An 18,274-nucleotide genomic window follows, 5' to 3' on the forward strand; every position below is an offset into this window, starting at 1 on the left:
TCAGCGCCCCTTTCCACGCGCGGCAGCCAGTTTAATCGCGGCCGAAACGCGAAGGGAACGAAAATTAATACTTCAGGATTCATTAATCGCGACGCGGCTCGCATGAATATTAAAAATGCGTTGCATCGTGCCACCATGGTAACTCGTTAATACGTAAAATCCGGTTTATCGAGTTTGCATGCACGCACGACGAAAGACGTTATCACGCGTAAACAAAGAGAGCAGAGAGGGAAAAGCCGCCAGTAATTATTTCTAATCTGACCGCGTCACGCGCTTTTTCCCCCGATTTATACACGGAAACCACGTGACGACTACGCGGTATTTCTCACTGTCGCGACTCGTGCAGCCAGATAAAATTAACAAAATTTTTCAAGTATGAAAAAAAAAGAGTATACGCGTGTATAGAGGTTGCGGCTGTACAAACGTATTGGACAAACAGGCAGAAGGTAATTCTTTATGCAAAAGTGAGCGAAATATGCGGGATAAAATTTTTCAGTCCGAGGTTCAATTTGTGAAAAACCTTGATTTTGCATACGCAATCACGTGATTACTGCGGTATATGAAATTTGTATTGAAAATTTTCAATGTAAACTAAAAATATCGCTTTGGGACTGAAAAAGCTATTGTAAATTATTTCGTCGCTTACAACGTTCGAGGCTGTATTCAATATGGAAATTACATGCATCATCTTACAATGAAAAAATCATTCTTTTTCTATCTTTACACCATTTAAATCGCGCAATTATAACGACCACGCGACTTTCGCGAGTTGTTTCAAGCATAAAAAGAACACGAGACACAATGGTAATTAGCACAGAGTAAACAGGGGATGAAAAGTAACAAAATAGTAATTAACAAAAGTATCGATTAAATGTAGATTGCGAATCTTTCTACGTTTATAGAAAATTTTAATTCGCGGAGATATTCACAATACATATATGTAATATACACACACACACGTTCAATGTCTCAAGTATTTTTCATAATATGTAAGAAGTGAAACAAATCTAAATTTCACTTCTTCGGTTTTATTTGTAAAAATATGAATTTGCATAATAAGCTACGGTCTAGTTGTGCGATGAAAAAATAAATAGTTAATCGAAATACATATACCAATGCCCTATCAGTGCAGGCTCATTTATACGGATAGGTGAAATAGAGGAGAAAATGAAGGAAAGAAGCGGAGAAGGCTGTTCGATTCTCGCAACCCGCGAAGAGGTTGATGAATTTAATCGCAAGGGTGATGCATATTCCAGGAAGAATAAATCCTAAGATAATCCAACGTGCAATTAAATCACCGGGATCGCATGTTCCACACTTTTTCGTACGCGCGCTGTGTCGCTCGGCTGTAATTAATATTTACGCGAAACACTTCCTTCACGGCGGTGTTTATCCAGGCCGCTCCCCGTGCAATTAATCCAACCGGACGATAGTTCGATAATTCCGTGATGATCGAACGCATGCGAACCTCGTTCCATATTCATCGGTCTTCCATTGACGCGATCGTATCCGCGCCCGTACTTTTGTCTGCTAATAAGTAATTTTACATGACAATGCGTATAACAATGCGTACATGCGATGATTGGGAAAATGGATTAAACAATTTATGATTTTATTGGAGATAAAAGAATAAATGTTATTGAGGATAAAATCATATATTTGCAGTATATCACTGGTTAAAATAAATAAAAAATATTCCATTGTATTAATACGTTGTTTATATGTTTATCTGTATAGTGTATTCATTCTATGGTGGATTTATATTGATAAAGGTAAGACGAGAGAGAAACGAACGTTTATTACTAATCGGATTTTTATTTTATCTTTCCGTAAAAGAAATTCTGCCTTTTCTTAGTTTTTCACTTCAATGTAAATTTGACATCTTCGTAAGAAGGAATTACGAATATATGTATAAGCGGGATGTCCATGTCTCCTTTGAGATTCATTTGCAGACCTATATTAATGAGACATTTCTTGCTTGTTTTAATACAGTAGCTGGCAAGAGTTTGCAGGTTGCACTTCTGCTGCTTGAATCATACGTTAATAAAGTCCCTTTTACACAAATTTAATAACACTGCATTTCATAACTCACGGTGGAAGCTATACTCATAAAGCAGTCCTTTATCATCAAAAACTCTTTATTTCGATCTAATAAAATTACACCACGACAGGAAACTTCTGACAGTCATTGTCAAAAGTACTATATCCACCGAGAGCTACCCTTTGTCCGAATCTACCTAATATATTTTTCAAATTCATCTTTTCACCTCCAACTAGCCAACGCAACTGAAATTCAAATCGTCTATCCACGCAACTCCTTTGCTACCCTTCCACCGTAAAACTTAAAGCAGCCTCGAGCCTCTAATACAATTATCACAGGGAGATGTTTGACGTCGGCCAGCGACGTAAAAAGAATATTACACCTGGCTGGTGGCGAAAGGGTTGGCCATGTAACGCCTCTTGTAACCGACGGTGCAACGCATGAATACGAGATGCGACGGCAGCGCGTGCGCTATACCGTTTCTCTTGCTCTCTTCTATCGTCACTCCATTCGTCTCGTTCTCTTTCTGGCCGACTCGAGTTCTCGTTTCAGCCAAACCCTCTCGTGCACCCTCTCGTCCCCTTGTCTCGCCCCACGGATAGCCTTCCGTCAGTGGCGTTTAGATATTAATGTGTAGGGTCCGGTATTCAGCGGCGGTTGCAGCGCAACAACGGTTTATACGAATATTCCATCCCACGGGACATATCCTCTCTGGTGCAGGCCGCGGTTGTAACTCGAAGCGAGGGCCAAACCAACCAGCTCGGGCAACGTGGAACACGGAGAGCGTCGGTCGCCGGCCCCGCGGGCTCTCCGATATTAATACATTCCATTACCGCAGACAATGACCGGCTGAATGGGCCTGACTCTTGATGAGCTTCGGGGCGCCCCCGCATCGCATCCAAGTGCCTCCTTTGCCAGTCCACGTCACCGTCTAATTTAATACACCGCGACCTCGGGCGAAGGTGCTTAGAATGGCTGACGATGCACCGCCGCGCAAACCGCACCAAAGAACAACCATCGACAATGCTATTTGATACAGCGTTCTTCTTCAAACTCGAAGATTGTTACATGGGTTGCGCTATTGAACGGTGGGTGGGCGCTATAAATTGAAATCGAATCGAAAGTACCGCGGTTTTGTTGGGTTTCGCGCGACTGCGGTGATTGGATACTCTACTCACTGTACTGGGAATTGTGTCTTGCTTGTAAAGTTTCATTTAAGGTAGATGGACTCGATTGATTTGAATGTATCGTGCTATTCAGACTATTCCAAGTATTCTCTCGGGTTTATACGCGTATCTTTATTTTACATAATTCGATTAAGTTTCCTTCGTACTGAATGTTTCTGCATTTTGCCATCTAAGTTTCTCGATGAACGAGCTGATCGGTTTTATTGGTTTTGCTTTCTCAATTTCGTTGCACAGGTACGTTATCATATTCCATTTTTTCATGAACGAATCATTTGCAGACTTTACTTTACTTATTTATTACAAAAAGATGTAAGTTGTAAAAATATACTTTTTTTGAAATTTCGTAATATTTCCCTATTTTTCTCTCTATCAAGAAAGGATCGGTATGGTTTCCTAGTACTTGGCCCTCTTAAGCTTCAAGTGAAATTGAGATTCTTTCAACTATTCCATCGTTTAAAGGGAACGATAGTTACTAGGTAACGTAATGTTATTTCCATTTTCGCTATTGGCTTCCTAAATCTAATCTATTCTTTATGAACTTTGCGTTTAATCATATCGCGCAAATCATCAAACTTTCCTACAGACTTTCCGAGATGATTTTTATATTCTTCTTTATCTTCCTACAGCTAACTTTTTTAACAAAGTCTCTGATGGATTCATCTGGTAATCTACTTCCTTACTCAAATTGATTGTTTCTTTTCAGTATTGTCTTTCAAGACTTCTAGCAACTCGTTCTCTATTTCTCTCGTTATTATAAATATCGCAGACGATACTTTCTTCCACGCTATTTTAAGCATCCGCTTGCCATCAACTAAATTCTTTTATTTCAATCTCGTTAAAACGAACATAAAAGCATCTAACGCTATAAAAAAGTTTTTTAATATCGATCACACATCGATAACGATTCTTCCGTTTTATTTCCGAGATTGAGAAACTTTTTAACGATAAAGGAATACGATTAAATGAAAAATGACTCGAAACGGTAATAAGATGAAAATGACGTTACTTAAACGCGAGTAACTTAACTTGTATGAACAGAAACGTAAATTCAAGTAACCCGAATAATCCAACCAAAGCTTAAAAATAATAGATTTCAAAGGTAAAAGATAGGTCTGTACGATGTCTCTTTCGGTTGCGGTTACGATAAATCCTCGGTGGAACGAAACGTGACGCACGAAAAGAATACAATTACGTAGCTTGAAAAGGTAGAATTCCCAACTGTCTGAATATTTGAATCGATGAAATATTCAAGCACTCGGTCTCCTTTCCGCAAAAGATAAAATCAGAAATAGCTCGCCCTATATAAACTTCCTGGCCAGGGAACCGACAAAAATGCCAGACGTCGTTCGATCGTTCATATTGACTTCAATTAAGGCCAGATTATCCCCAGTAGGTCGTGTCAATCCTGTCCATAATTGATGTATAAAGGTAACTCGGTCTGTCTGTGGCTTGGAAACCTGCCGAGAAACCGGGACAAAACTCGCGAAAATTAAGGACGTCGAGTAATTGAGAAAGAGCGGCAACAAGCGAAACGACGAAAATACCGAAAATCCGTATCCGAGACCGTGGAACACGAACGATCGCCGTCAGAGCGCGTCAAAGCACCGATAAATCGGTGTCATGCCGCGTTTCCACAGTCGCGGCAGCGTTTCGAGCGTGACATTTAAAAAATTGCCGCGTTACTTCTCTCGGCTTCTGGCAAAAAGTTCGTACGGATGTCAAACACGTTCGCGGTGTAATTTAATTAACGGTGTTGAAATGGTAACGTCGCCGCGATAATTTCATTTCAAGCGGCTTGCGGGATAAAGAGGCAACGGCTGATCGATGAACGAATCCCCGAAGACGCTTTTCGCGTGGATGGAATGTTCAGAGATGGAAAACGGGGAACAACGGATAGAAGAGAGAAAGAGAAAAGAGTGAGAAAAGAGGAAACGAGTCGAATACAAAGTTTCCCTTGAATGCAGGTTTTTCTTCGTTGAATGGCGAAACATCGGAAATGATGTTACAGACAAATCTGAAGTAGCCGTTTTCTGTAGCGCGAAACGATCGTTTTCCATATGCGAGTATACAAAACGATTCTCAAGCGCGCCATCGTAAGAAGACACGCGACTCGTGCTTTTACTTTAAGGAGCACCCTGGCTTTTACGTTTCTTTCGCGCGTCTTCTTCCCTTTTCCTGCCGTGTTCCCAGTTTCAACGATATTTCCAGAATGGACGCAATTAAGATACTGGTTAGAGAGCGTGCGCGGTATATAAGAGAGCGGTCTCCTGTTGAGAGAAATAGCAGTGGATTGAGAAGTCAAAAGGCAAGTCACAACTGCGAGTTTGCCCGCTGCTTCGCCGTGTACACACAGTCCGATTCAACGAGCGAATTCAATTGGAATTACGCGAGGGGTGAACGCACTTTGGAAAAACTGGAACGTAACTGCCCGGTTTCTTCACGTGCATCGTGCAAACTTGTTCGAATAGCCGAATTCGAACTCCTGTGTACATAATTTTTCATTCTTATTTTCTAAATTCTTGCATTAAGGGGCTGCGTATTATATTCGGACCGATAAATAAAATAAAATTAGTGATACAGTTCGTTTTTAGTCGAGTATGGTAAAAACTCTTTGAGTACAATTTTATCGTATTTTATTCTGAAATCGTATCACAGAATGCAGAGGATACGCCATCGTCATCGTCGAAGAAATTAAACAAAGTACATAGGTAAAAAGAAATAAAATTAATCGAAATGCTCTGGTAGGAATATTTTTCTAAACCTACGTCCGAACGTGGAATCTCTTTTCGTTTCACGATTCCCATTTGCTGGCCGATGAGAACGCGTACCTGGCAAAAACAATTCTCCGCGATACCGCTTTTAACTTCTTAGGTGCAGTTGAATTTTGTACGGAGCTGTTTCTCTGTACGGCAGAGTTTGACGCGAATTACGCGTAAACGATGCAGCACTGCAATGTGTGACGGATAATACTGTTTTATACGCAAGCACATTGGAATAAAGTTTCAGATAATTGAATTATAATATTTCTTAAAGATATGACGCATATACTTGAACTTTAATAATTTACTTTATAATTAATAATACAATTGAGTGTGATATATTTTAAAGCGTGGTACGACACATAGACCCACGTCACAATTTTTACACTCATAGCGCGATAGTGTTTTTCAAATTGCTCTTCGTTTTCTATTTTGAAGCGACATATTCAGTTTGAAGATTCTAAAAAATTACTATGATACGGATCGATATGTCAAAAAAAGCATCTAATAATGATATATTTATTTTAACGGAAAGCAACAATTGACACTGGCGCATCAAAAATAAAGACTATACATTCCGTCTGTATATCGTTAACGTTGCGAGGACAAGAAAAGTATGAAGCAAGACAAATGAAAAAGATGTGTGAGCCACTATAGTGGCGCGTCGTAATATAAAGTGACATCCGTGAAAGCCACTATAGTGGCGCATCGTACCTAAGAGGTTAAAGGAACGAGGAATCTTTGTGTTCCCCGTTCGCGTGGCACGCTGCATAAAAATTAAAACTGTCAAGATACGATGGCGAAACGGCGCCGGCTAGAATAGAAATACTTAGCTAGTGCAACGAGAAACGCGACGACGTCCAGCCCGGACTTTTCATGCGAGTAATGGCTTTTAGAGTCATTACTTGATACACTGTAATTTCAAAGAGGCAGATAAGGCTGCAGCTACGAGGGTTATACGCTGGCTTTGTATCTCGGCAGTCGATTACACACTAGCGTTTGACGATACCAAGGTGAATCCCATTTTCGATCTTGCTCGCGCTAGGCTTGGAGGAGGGTAATTCAGTTCCATTGTTCGTTCGTCGAGCTTCTACAAAAGTTCCATAAAATTTCGAGGCATCTGATAAAATCGGAAACCCACGATCCCTGGGTAAAATGTGGAAAAAAAATTGTTCGTAGAAGATGCGATGTTCCGTTTAGTTGCTACGAGGAAAGGAATTTTTTTTTTAATGAAACTAGAGGGAAGTTGAACTGGGTCGTGTCGCGATAATTCGGGAACGAGAAAATCAGGCAGCCTGTCGTTATCCGCGTTACACGCGTTCTCCGCTGATACCAAATCGAAAACCGGAATTCAATTTGCACGGCTGCTGTATCGAATCGTACGGGACGAGAACAAATTTCAACGGGTCCAATAAGCGAACTTCTGATATTCCTCGAAGCAATACCAACCGCGAGAGAATAGAAACGTCCCTGAATGGGGTGGTGAGATAAAAGAAGGAAAAATGGCCAGCGGAGGATGATAGTTGGTTTCCTAAGTATCGGCAGTGTGCTCTTGATTTCGCGAAAGAAAAACGCAACGAACCTTTAAGGAAGTAGTTTCTTATCTAAGAGCAGAGCGTATCGCGATAACGTTTATTGCTCGAACGTAGTAGCGTCCACGATGCTCCGTATCGTTTAACTTCAATTTTCCAACTGGCTAATTTAAAATTTCAAACGTGTTTTAGTCGATCAATTGAATAATCAAACGAAAAAGATAGCGGAGGTTAACGGGTATAAATAGTAATCGATTGGAAGGGGAGAGGAGAAAAGTGTGAAAAAGAAAATCGTAGGAAGCCGTAACTATATCGCTTGGTTTCATCTTATCGAATAAAAATTCTAGCAACGATTCATAATAACGTTCGAGAATGGTGTTCAGAATTATAAAGCTATACTCGATCGTGGTAATATATGGGGAAAATAAAAGCATTGGAGAACAGGAACCTTGTTAGAGTACCTAACAACGATTTCCGAGGTCACACAGTGGCCAGCGAAGCATCAGCGAAAGCAACGAGAATAGGAGACACATGATAATTGCAGGAACGTGGTCACACTCCAGCTTTAACCTAATCGAGTAACTATCTCCAATTGCGGTACCTGATCGCGTACTTGTTACCGGGTTTAATTCGGAAACGTAAGAGTATTTTAATTAACTGAAAAACATGTTATCGAGGGAAATTGCACAAGCATTTTGCGATAAGAAATTCTAACGATATCTTTCTCAACGAGTAATACAAAAACATTTATTACAATTAGACGATCGATAGAGAAACTCCGGAGAATACAATTAGAGGAAGATAGAGGATAATTGCGGGGACGTGACTACATTCTAACCTTAATCTTATCGGTTGGATTTCCTCCACTGCGAGATCACCTCATAGTCACTAGATTTACCTACAAATTTCCTACAACCGTAAATCCACCCCTGTTCTAAACTTCCGAATTCTCATCGAACCGTAATGTCAAAGGGAATTTCTCCGACTTGCTGTAACGGGGATCGAGACGTTAAATGGAAGCAAGAAGTTTTGTGTTTAAAAAACAATGATCGCGGATATCTAACGGAACTGGAAACGATCCGACTGCGAAAACGGAGCAGGCAAATGTTCTCGCGTGCTGTGTCGATACGAAAACGCTGAAATTTACGGCTAGACGTGAACTCAAAATTTCCATCGGTCAAGGACCTATCGGGGAATTGCGACCTGCTCTTCCCTCTTCCTTCCGTCGTTTCTTTCCCCTCCTTTATTTTCTTCTTTTGTTCGACACGCGTCTACGCAACTCGAATCAGATAAGTCTACCCGCATGTCAATTCCCCTGGCGAACATTTTGCATAATATAAACGGTATACCGTTGCTAAGAGACAGCTAAGAAGAGACAGTGTCGCGTCTCAGCTAATTTCAGCGAAGTCGAAATCATCTGCGAAGCGGTTAACGCGATGGGAAATTTAAGCCGGTCACGGTATCTCTTTTTGGTCGTGGTCGATTTAATGCAGCCAGTAAAGGGACAGGATTTTCGAAGGTTCGAAACAAAGTCTCCTCTCGCGGAACACACGCGACCGATCGTTCTTTTTCGACGGACGTCGGACCACACACGGCGCTCGATGCTTTTCTCGAGACCGGGCCCCGCAAAAAGTCGCTTTAAATGGCACGTGTAGGCTGTGGCCGGACGAAACGTCGACTAAATGTCGGCTGAAGACAGAAATGATGGAAGGGGCAAGCTGCGATGATCGCGGTATTACTTTTTCGACGCCAATAACGATAATAATGGAGAGTATTTTAACCATCTTGGCTACGACGACGCTAATGGAGAAATGTATGGAAATGTTGAATGTAACGTCGGTCAAAAATTGAATAGAAAATCGTGGAAGTGATAGGATTAAATGCTGAATGAGTGGAGAGTGTCTAGGACAGAGAAATAGACGTTTGATTAATTTACGCGTTCCAAATTTAAATTAATGTAGAAGTATTTAATACTACGAATTCAGAGACGCGTCGATTTTAGAAAAATTTATGTAAAAGAAAAATATATTACTTTTTTTAATCAGGAATTGTCTGGGTTAGAAGGCGAAAGTTTTCAAGGTAGTGGTTTGAAATTGTATGTGATAGGGTATCTTGTATATTAAACGCGAGAATGATTTTTCCTTTTTAAATCGATCTTGCCTTGCGTTGAATAGAAAAGTCGAAGTTCTGGATAAACGTCGAAAACGAAGGAAAAGGAGCGAAGAAAGAATTTGCCGCGTGCAAGCGTAAGTGGTGTAGAATTCATTGAAACGTAAAGTTCAGAGTTCGGAGAAAGTATGAGTGTATTTAAGAAAGTGAGAGTTCTCGACCGGCTGTTTTATAATACAGAGCAAGAGTTATCGTACAATCGAATTATTATTTATTAGACAAATTATTATTTACTAAACGCAGCTACTACTATTTTACATGAAAATTTACGAGTCAAAAATCTACCACCATCCAACATTCCTACGGGTAATACGTTTAAATGGATTTACGGGTTACGTCCGCTATAACATACACACGCATAAACTACCAATAAACTATCGATAAATCTCATGGCCGAGAAATATCTAAAACCTAAAGCAGAACGTCCGAAGCGCTTTAAGATTCTTTAAGACAGACATCAGCTAACCGTATCGTAAACTCCGTGTAATTAAATATTCTTCGCATCTACATTTGCATATACGTTCCAGAGGCACTGTAAATTACGTTAAGTTACGTTATCGTAACAGATGCAAACCTGGCGATATCTTAGTTACACCACGTCAGCAAACACGCGACATCTATGTATACAACGATCCATGCCAATTAGTCGTTAATGCCAAACGGTATCAATTAACGTTTTGTTGTAGCCGACCGTACGACGATGCAATTTTATGAGACGACTTTGGCTCGCGTCTGTGGTCCAGCTAATGCCCCGACCAACACCATAAAACCGACCTACGCGTCCATTTGTCTATTATTCCATCACGGAATTGCAGGTTGCGTTTGGGTTCTCGCCGGTCGTGGTATCGTTGCGCCTCCTTGTTCGTTGTTCCAACAACAGGAAACCGGCCCGTTCGAGCTGGTTGTTAAGGATAAAGAGGCGGTTGCATCGTGAGAGCTGTAAATCTCGCAAAACCAGGCCCCAGACGTTGTTATAACGACGCGTTGCCCTCGAGAACGCCGCCGCGTTATCATTCTTGGTTTGATGGCCGGTAAGCACGATTATTAGCACCACCACGCCGAGACACGATACCACGCCGAGGCGATAGGAGGACATCCTGGAAAAATCTCCTGGTACGCATTAATTTTGCCGGCCTGTTGCAAATTACCTGAAACACCGGCGAGTAAATACTATGTAACGCGCAAAGCTGAACGAGCGGTCAGGTGAGACGAGTTTAGATAAACTGGACTCAACTTCAATCCTCTTGAGATAGAGGCAGCGTGAAGTGATAGAAGCATCATCGTTATTTCTGCAGGCGTGAGTAGTTAGTCAAGGTGTCGACCATCTCACGAGGTGTCGAGTTCTTGGGATTGCACATGGAACGATGATCTCCGATCTCCGCTGATATTTTTAAACGCTTTGTTGGATCGTTTGATTATGTTTTATCGGTGACACACCTAGAATTTCTCTTGGGAATTTAAAGCCGATGAATAATTTATTTTTACGCAACGGGTGTGGCTAGAGACACTCTTTCTCTTCTCTTGAAGACGAGATGTTTAATTTTATAGTAACAATTTTTATATAACAGAGCTGTAATGTTAATATCTGCCGTGATTGGCGTTGTAGTTAAAAATCGTGGAATGGATAGACTAGAAGTAGAGAGAGAAGATGGAGGTAGAATACGAAACATCTAGACAACAAAGTCATTAAACGGATACATTTACGTGTCACGCTACCTAGAAAATTGAAAACCATATATTAACACTGGACGATGCTGCTACATACCTTAACCTTGTGGTATGTGGTTTATTCCTACTACGTGTCTGATAACAAACCTTTGTAGAAAGCTGGTTCTAGAGGAAAACTTGGTCGATAGACTAAACCTGATTTTTCTTTTCCATTGAGCTCGAAGAACGAAGAAAAATAAAACGTTTCCCCCGCTGCAATTTGCATCGAAAGGCAAATACACCGTTAATTAAAATCAACAAAATTAAACGAGGGAAGACTCTATCCAAATCCTAATTACATTCTCAAAATTCCGCAAAGATTGCGAAGCTCGCGTTGGCTCCCTCTTTTCCGCTTACGAAAGAAACCGAATTATCCGCATCGCGTCCAAAAGAGAATCGTCGCCTCGTCGTTGTCGCCGCCGCCGTCGTCGTCAAGTCGATTTCCCTAGCGACAATTAAGGATAGAGCAAATATCGTCAGGTACACGTTGTTAAGACACGCCTCCAAATATTCCAGTAATGAAGAATAATGCACGATGCTAAAACAAACTCTGCCGAGAGGGAGAGTGCCGGTTAAACCTCGAAGACGTCGGATGTCCCCCATCCACGGTGTAGGCTTCTCGTCTCTTTCCGCGCCATTCACCTCGCACCATCCAAAAGGATATACCAACACGGCTGTATACAGGTATAGCGTGACGTTACGACCGGCAGAAGCTTCCCTCTTAGCCAAGCATTTAAACGGTCCACGCAATTAGGGAAGGCGCTTCGCGCCTCATCTTTTATTCATGCCGACTACGGCCAGCCTCTCCGCGCCTTGCTTTCGACCCCCGGAAAGATTAAAACCGAACCACGCCGATCCCTCGGCTCTACAGCTTGCACGTATTAAATGGCCAGCTTGCACCTTCGATCGAGATCACCTGTGTGTATACGCGTCAGGATGGATCGAGCTGTCCAGAGATATCGCTGTGTCTCTTCTCGACAACTTCGAGCCTTCGTCTTCGTCCTTTTTAAGGATCGTCATCTGGACACATAATGCGAGCTTCTACGGTTTCACGTTCATCTTTCAATTTGGCGAGCTACAATTTTTATTATCCTGACGCTGGCTTGTGAATAATTTATATTTGATCGCAGTGCTGGATGCGAGCGAGAACTGCGTGTTAAAAGTTTTGAGGAAATGGCTTCAGCCATGAATAACGAAACAGTTGAATGGATTTCGTAATTGGCGAGTGTTCAGAAATGTTTCGGATATTTCGTGTTTCTTCTTTTCGCGTTTATGGTTTTTGGTAAGAAATATGCGTAGTAAGTTAAATGATTAATCGAAATTATAATTTTCTCTGTTTCTCGTTCGTTTCGTGCAAGATAAAGAAGCGTGGTAACATTTACACGAGGTTAAGAAGAATGCATGATATCGTGAAATGAAAATTTGTGAAAACGAGGATCTTAAGGCAGGTCAAGTCAGCCAACATAGTCCGATTCGAACCTAATTTCATAGACTAATTCTCGTTAAAAACTAGAAATGAAATTTGCAGGAAATGCGGAAGAAAGAACGAGAAACGCGTACAAAACGTTCTGTGTTTTATGCAAATGGGATTCGAGTATTCCGCGTAAGATTCTTTCGTCCAACAACGCAATTTCGTTGTTTACTTTTCACCGTTCTTTTTTCTTTACTATTAATTATTCGTAATAAGCGTAAAGGGAGAAAACGAGAGAAATACGTTAATCCTAGAGGGTGGAAGTTGGGGCACCCGGTCCCACAGGCGGTGAAGTTTCGCGAGGGTACGAAGATTTTACGGTGTTATGATTATTCTACTCGTTTTTAATTTCAAATGAGCCTCGCAGCGCTCGTGTCGCTGTTTCTTTTTTAATGACGATTGAAATTGTCTGGTCTGGGATAGCAGGGGTGGGAAACCAACCTGAGAATCTCAAAGTTTCTCGAAACGTTGTAATTTTCGTGAGAAAGGAAGCTTCCTTCTATACCGGAGAAAACTATTTGCTACATTGCTTTATGGAGGAAACATGGTACGTCTTTGTCGTGGTTAAAGCGCGCTAAGGGTTCACGTGACAAAGATGATTTTGAAAGTTTCCAAGTATCACTTATACTTCTCCCGGGCTATCTGCTCGTGCTGGATCCCATTAAGTAGTTAAAGTCGTGTTTTTCCTTTCTCTTTTTCTTATTTTTTTTTTTTTCTCCTACTTCTTCTTTCTCCTCGTTACTTCGAGAGTGTATTTAATGTGCAAGATCGAGCAAGAGTAAGCCCGAGTCTAAGAAGTTGCCGCTGTAGGGTGCTCAAATTTATTATTGGAATAATGAAAGTATTAAAAGTTGCCGATGAACGAGCCACCGTATTACGATATCGGAATTTAGTTTGAAAATCCCGGCTAACCGGCTGGATTGGGAAGGAGACGGTTGGTCGCCGGGTATCTTCACGTTTAATTAATTCGTTACGTTCGCCTTAGTATTGAGAGACGAGGTGAAAAATAGCCGATCCTCGCGAACATTCGAGAGCAGAAACGTCGAAGTTCACGGAATCTCCCAAGAATGTTGTGTCTGATTACCCCGATGCTTGAAAACTTCTTCGAGCGTGCCTGGAGTTACAACCCTCTCGATTGCGTTTCCTTTAATCTTTTCTCTCTTTACACACTTTCGCGTTGATTTACGAATATCAGGCTTCTGTTGAAGCTCGCTGGTTCGTGCAACGAGAAATGACAAATAAAAAATAGTCGATAAATTGTTCTAATTATTAGTTTTAGAATTATCAATGATTAAGAGAACGTGTATCAAGAGAAATCTAAGATATAAGATGAGAAAGATGTGCAAGAAATACATTCCAAGCGCAAAACAAGCCTTATTCCGTAGTTAAAAATAAATCATAGAAATTCTTGAAGATTTCTATATAAAAGAAAGCTCACAAAATTTATATCGGAGAAATAACAAATTAATTGTTACCACTCTGACGGTAGATTCTAGTGTTAAAGAAGCAAAACTCCTCAAGTTCGAAAGGATAATAACCTGCGACGTTTAACCATCTGTTTCAGATTAAAAGTGGAGAATCTGGGTGGCGCTTGGTGTCCGAAAAATCAGATCACCCAAGAAGCTCGAGAATGGTTGGAGATCGACCTTCATACGGTTCACTTGATCACGGCTACTGCTACGCAAGGTCGCTTCGGCAACGGTCTCGGTGTTGAGTATGCAGAGGCGTATCTGCTCGAGTACTGGCGACCGCGTCTGGGCAAGTGGGTTCGATACAGAGATATCAAAGGAAAAGAGGTGAGTGCCCTTATCTCTTCCGGAGCTCCATTAACTAATTTACTGACACGAAGTCATCTAGTTTCGATATACCTCTCAGACTTTCTCGGACTTATCACAAATCTAGTCGATCTATTTAAGTTTCAAGACTAACTGAATATACGTAAGATGGGCTGTAATTCGCTGTACAAACGCGTTGCGGCAGATTCCGCGATTAAACATAAATCGCAGTGATAAAATAACTTTTTGTCGTACGAAGCTTCGCTTCATACAAAGATATTATAATTGAACGTTAATCGAGTACTTATGCATCCCACTAATGCATTGCGTAATTGCTTTCGTTGCACGATATTAATTCATACGTCCGATTATTTCTGCCATTCGATTCAATGTTATGGTAATAGGCGTTGTATCATTCGTAGAAACAGTTAAGTACTGACATAAAGTAATTTTATCGTTTCGATTTGTTTCAAGCCGCGCAATTTACCGATTACATATATACGATACTACCTTTATAGGTTTTTCTACGACATAATATAAACGAATTACATCGGAAGATCGGAAGGCGTAATAAAATAATCAACGCAGAGACCGAAAGATCTCTAAAAGGGTACACGATATTTTACCACGAAGGTATCAAGCGTACAATGAGATACGGAAAAGGATGAAGCGATTAAGATACTTTATTGTTTTTATATTCGAAACGAGTAACTTTCCAAACGAAACCAAAAATTGTTCGTAACATTGAAAATATTTATTTAACACCCCCGTCTCTGTTAATACGTTTTAACGAGATTATTTAACGTTTCAATTTCGGAATATGCTTTTCCTTCTGTTAACGAACGTCACGATCAGTGGCACCGATCGTTGTAACGTTTCAAAGAAGCCAAAGGGTCGCCAGCGAAAGTGCACGCGCAGCCGCGAGATTGATAAAAACAGCTTACGATATCGTGATTTATGAACGATTCGCGCATCTGCTCGCCGTCGATCGGCAGCAGCTGCGCTCGTAATAGTCGAAACCGAATTGGCAGGCTGGTCATTGGCCTGAAATAATAATTCCGTGACGATTAAAGCGGCGTGATTGTTATTCCTGGTTGTGCTCTTGAAGCGCAGAAGCGCGCGCCCGGCGAGTAGTACGCGCAAGCTTCGAGCGCTCCGGCCTATGATCAAGAATCGAAGACCAGCGGGAAGGATTATCCCGCTCGAAACGTAAGCAGCTTATCGCGAATCCGTAAGCTAATTTCGTACCGACGATGTGCCACTTTGTCGAGGCCCGTACCGAAGCCGGAGCCCTGCGGTCTTTGTGTTCCTGAGTTTCGCCAGCGGCTTCTGAATTATACAGAACTTTTCGAGAGGCTGCGGATCTTGGATTTTTCCCTGGCAAAATGTTAGATTAATGCTCGAGTTCCGTTGAATCTTTAACGTTTGCCGCTAGAACTACTGGTCGAAATGATTAATTCGTAACGTTTCGTAGAAATTTTATGGATTTACAACGATTTTCAGGCATCTGTATGGTTCCTCTATTTTTTGTAAAATATTCAGACGAATAAAAGCTTGCTTCTCTTCTTTCGTTATACGTTTTTTATCTCCTTGAAACAAGTTTTACACTTTAGTTTCCCGTGGTATTATGTGGCATTACCGTTTTCAATAATATTGGAAAATGTATGCTTTCAATTTCGTTAATCGCAAGTTTCAATAATCGTTTCTTTCAATTTTTCTATCATCGTGATGAAACAACCGATGGACTATTTCTGAAAAAATATCGATATAATCTCCGAACGCTCAATTCCTCTTATATTGCACATCTTTCTATACAAATAGTATCTGAAATATTTTCTAGTATTATAAGAAACAAAGAAAGTATTTAGGTACTCGAGGTACTTGATTAAGTACCGTTGTCAAAACACCGCCTATATATCAAAGTGTAAATCGAAAGGGTTAAAAGCAAAAAGATCGCGTACAAATAGCATGAGAATCCTCGAACGTTTTAACATCCTGCCGATGAACCGATCGCGTCTCGAATAAACCTGTCAATGTCCCAATAAATTTCAAGCTAGATTAAGCGTGCAACTAAGGAACTTATCGAAGAATTAAGAGCACTTGAAACGGCGGGAATAGCACGACAGAGAATATACCGGGGCTGTTTCAACAAGTACCGGTTTAAAGTAGAAGCAACGTGCAGACTAGCAATAAGAGACTCGTAAGGAGTTCGCCAAGGGCGACACGATACGTTTTTACCAAACTTATCGTCCTTTGGTTCGTCCAGTGTTTATGGACTTCGTCGGTATGGCTATTACGACACTTTAAACACGATGTGTCCCTCCGGGGCGCGATTTCCAACTGACGTGACGGTCATTAATGCACGAATGGGGTTCTCGCTTCGTTTTACGACGCTACCAACGATACGCTGCCAACGAAAGGCGGAATGAAAAAGCTCGGCAGGTCAAATTGCCTGGTCTCTCGATCGTCTCGGTATCTCTGCTGTCCGGTCTTTGGGATCTTATTAATATTGATGGACCGAGGCGAGCCAAGAATCGAACGTGCCAAGGGACCGGCGGTCTCGTCTGCGAGCCACGATGGTTTCACGTCGCGTGTTCCACTTCGTGATTTCGTGTAAAGACTAATTTCGACGCCGATAACGATCACCAGACTACTCTCGAGGCACGCTTGAACCATCGTTCCTACACTACCGAACCGATAGAAATTAGCGTTGAACGTTGCACGTACACCGAGTATTCCGCTTCGTGATTTATAGCCTATCCTGAAACGTTCGCTTTTCTAACGGTTATAGTTTCCAACAAAACTGCGGCACGTTAATCCGATCGGATATTTTCAAGAAGGTGAAAAAGGTTCAAAGACACGGCAGACTGTGTGGGCGAAACTGCGATTTACCAAAGCTATCAACAGCATCGAGGCTCAAAGAAATTCTCGAATCAGGATATCGAATTACTCGCCGGCAGATATCGTCATTAAATGCAAATCCCTGGCTACTAGGCGTCACAGGATTAATCATCCCGTCGTCGTCGCTGTCGTCGTCGTAGTCGTAGTCGTCGTTGTCGTCGAACTTTCACGTTCCGGGGGAAAAAATTCTGCCCTCGTAGCCAGCATGCAAAATAGAACTGTAAATTTTCCCGAAGGCCGACCAATCGCGAACCTTCTGTCTTTCTCTTTCTTTTCGGTAAATCGGTTATCCGATCGGCCATCTCTATACATCCGCTGTCCAGTTACTGCCTTATTAATATTGATGGACCACTTGCGCCGGCGCTAATGTAGCAACGCCAACAGACTGCACAAGTTGGCTCTCGGCTTCTCAGGGCGACGCCTTCCCCGTCACGTGTTCAACCTTATGATTTCATGCAAAGACCAACTTCCATCTTCAGACTCATGATTATTCACTGATTCGCGACCAAGCTGTCCCAATTATCGGTCTCCGGTGGGATCTTCGTCGGTGTAACGAAGTCCATCCTCGTGCTTGTAAATTGGACGATTACAACCGGTTGAACATCTGAAAATCGAATAACATCTTGATGATTGAACGGTTTCCTTTTGCGACGAAGATCGTGCGCGTTTCAAGCAAATAAACGACGATTTATTAAGTTAACGCATAGGTTCGCGTATTTTTTTCTAAATACA

General features: G+C 41.5%; 1 protein-coding gene across 3 annotated transcripts in view; it reads left to right on the top strand.

The window, feature by feature from the left end:
* The window catches only part of LOC100645523 (discoidin domain-containing receptor 2), a 159,842-nt gene that overhangs the window by 77,549 nt on the left and 64,019 nt on the right, over positions 1-18,274 (top strand). For all 3 annotated transcript variants that reach the window (XM_048407694.1, XM_003396603.4, XM_048407693.1), the window contains exon 4: positions 14,431-14,662. In XM_048407694.1, coding sequence (XP_048263651.1) covers positions 14,431-14,662 — 232 coding nt within the window. The remainder of the gene's footprint in view (positions 1-14,430; positions 14,663-18,274) is intronic.

The sequence above is a fragment of the Bombus terrestris genome, chromosome 7, assembly GCF_910591885.1.
Source record: "Bombus terrestris chromosome 7, iyBomTerr1.2, whole genome shotgun sequence".
Taxonomy (NCBI): Eukaryota; Metazoa; Arthropoda; class Insecta; order Hymenoptera; family Apidae; genus Bombus; species Bombus terrestris.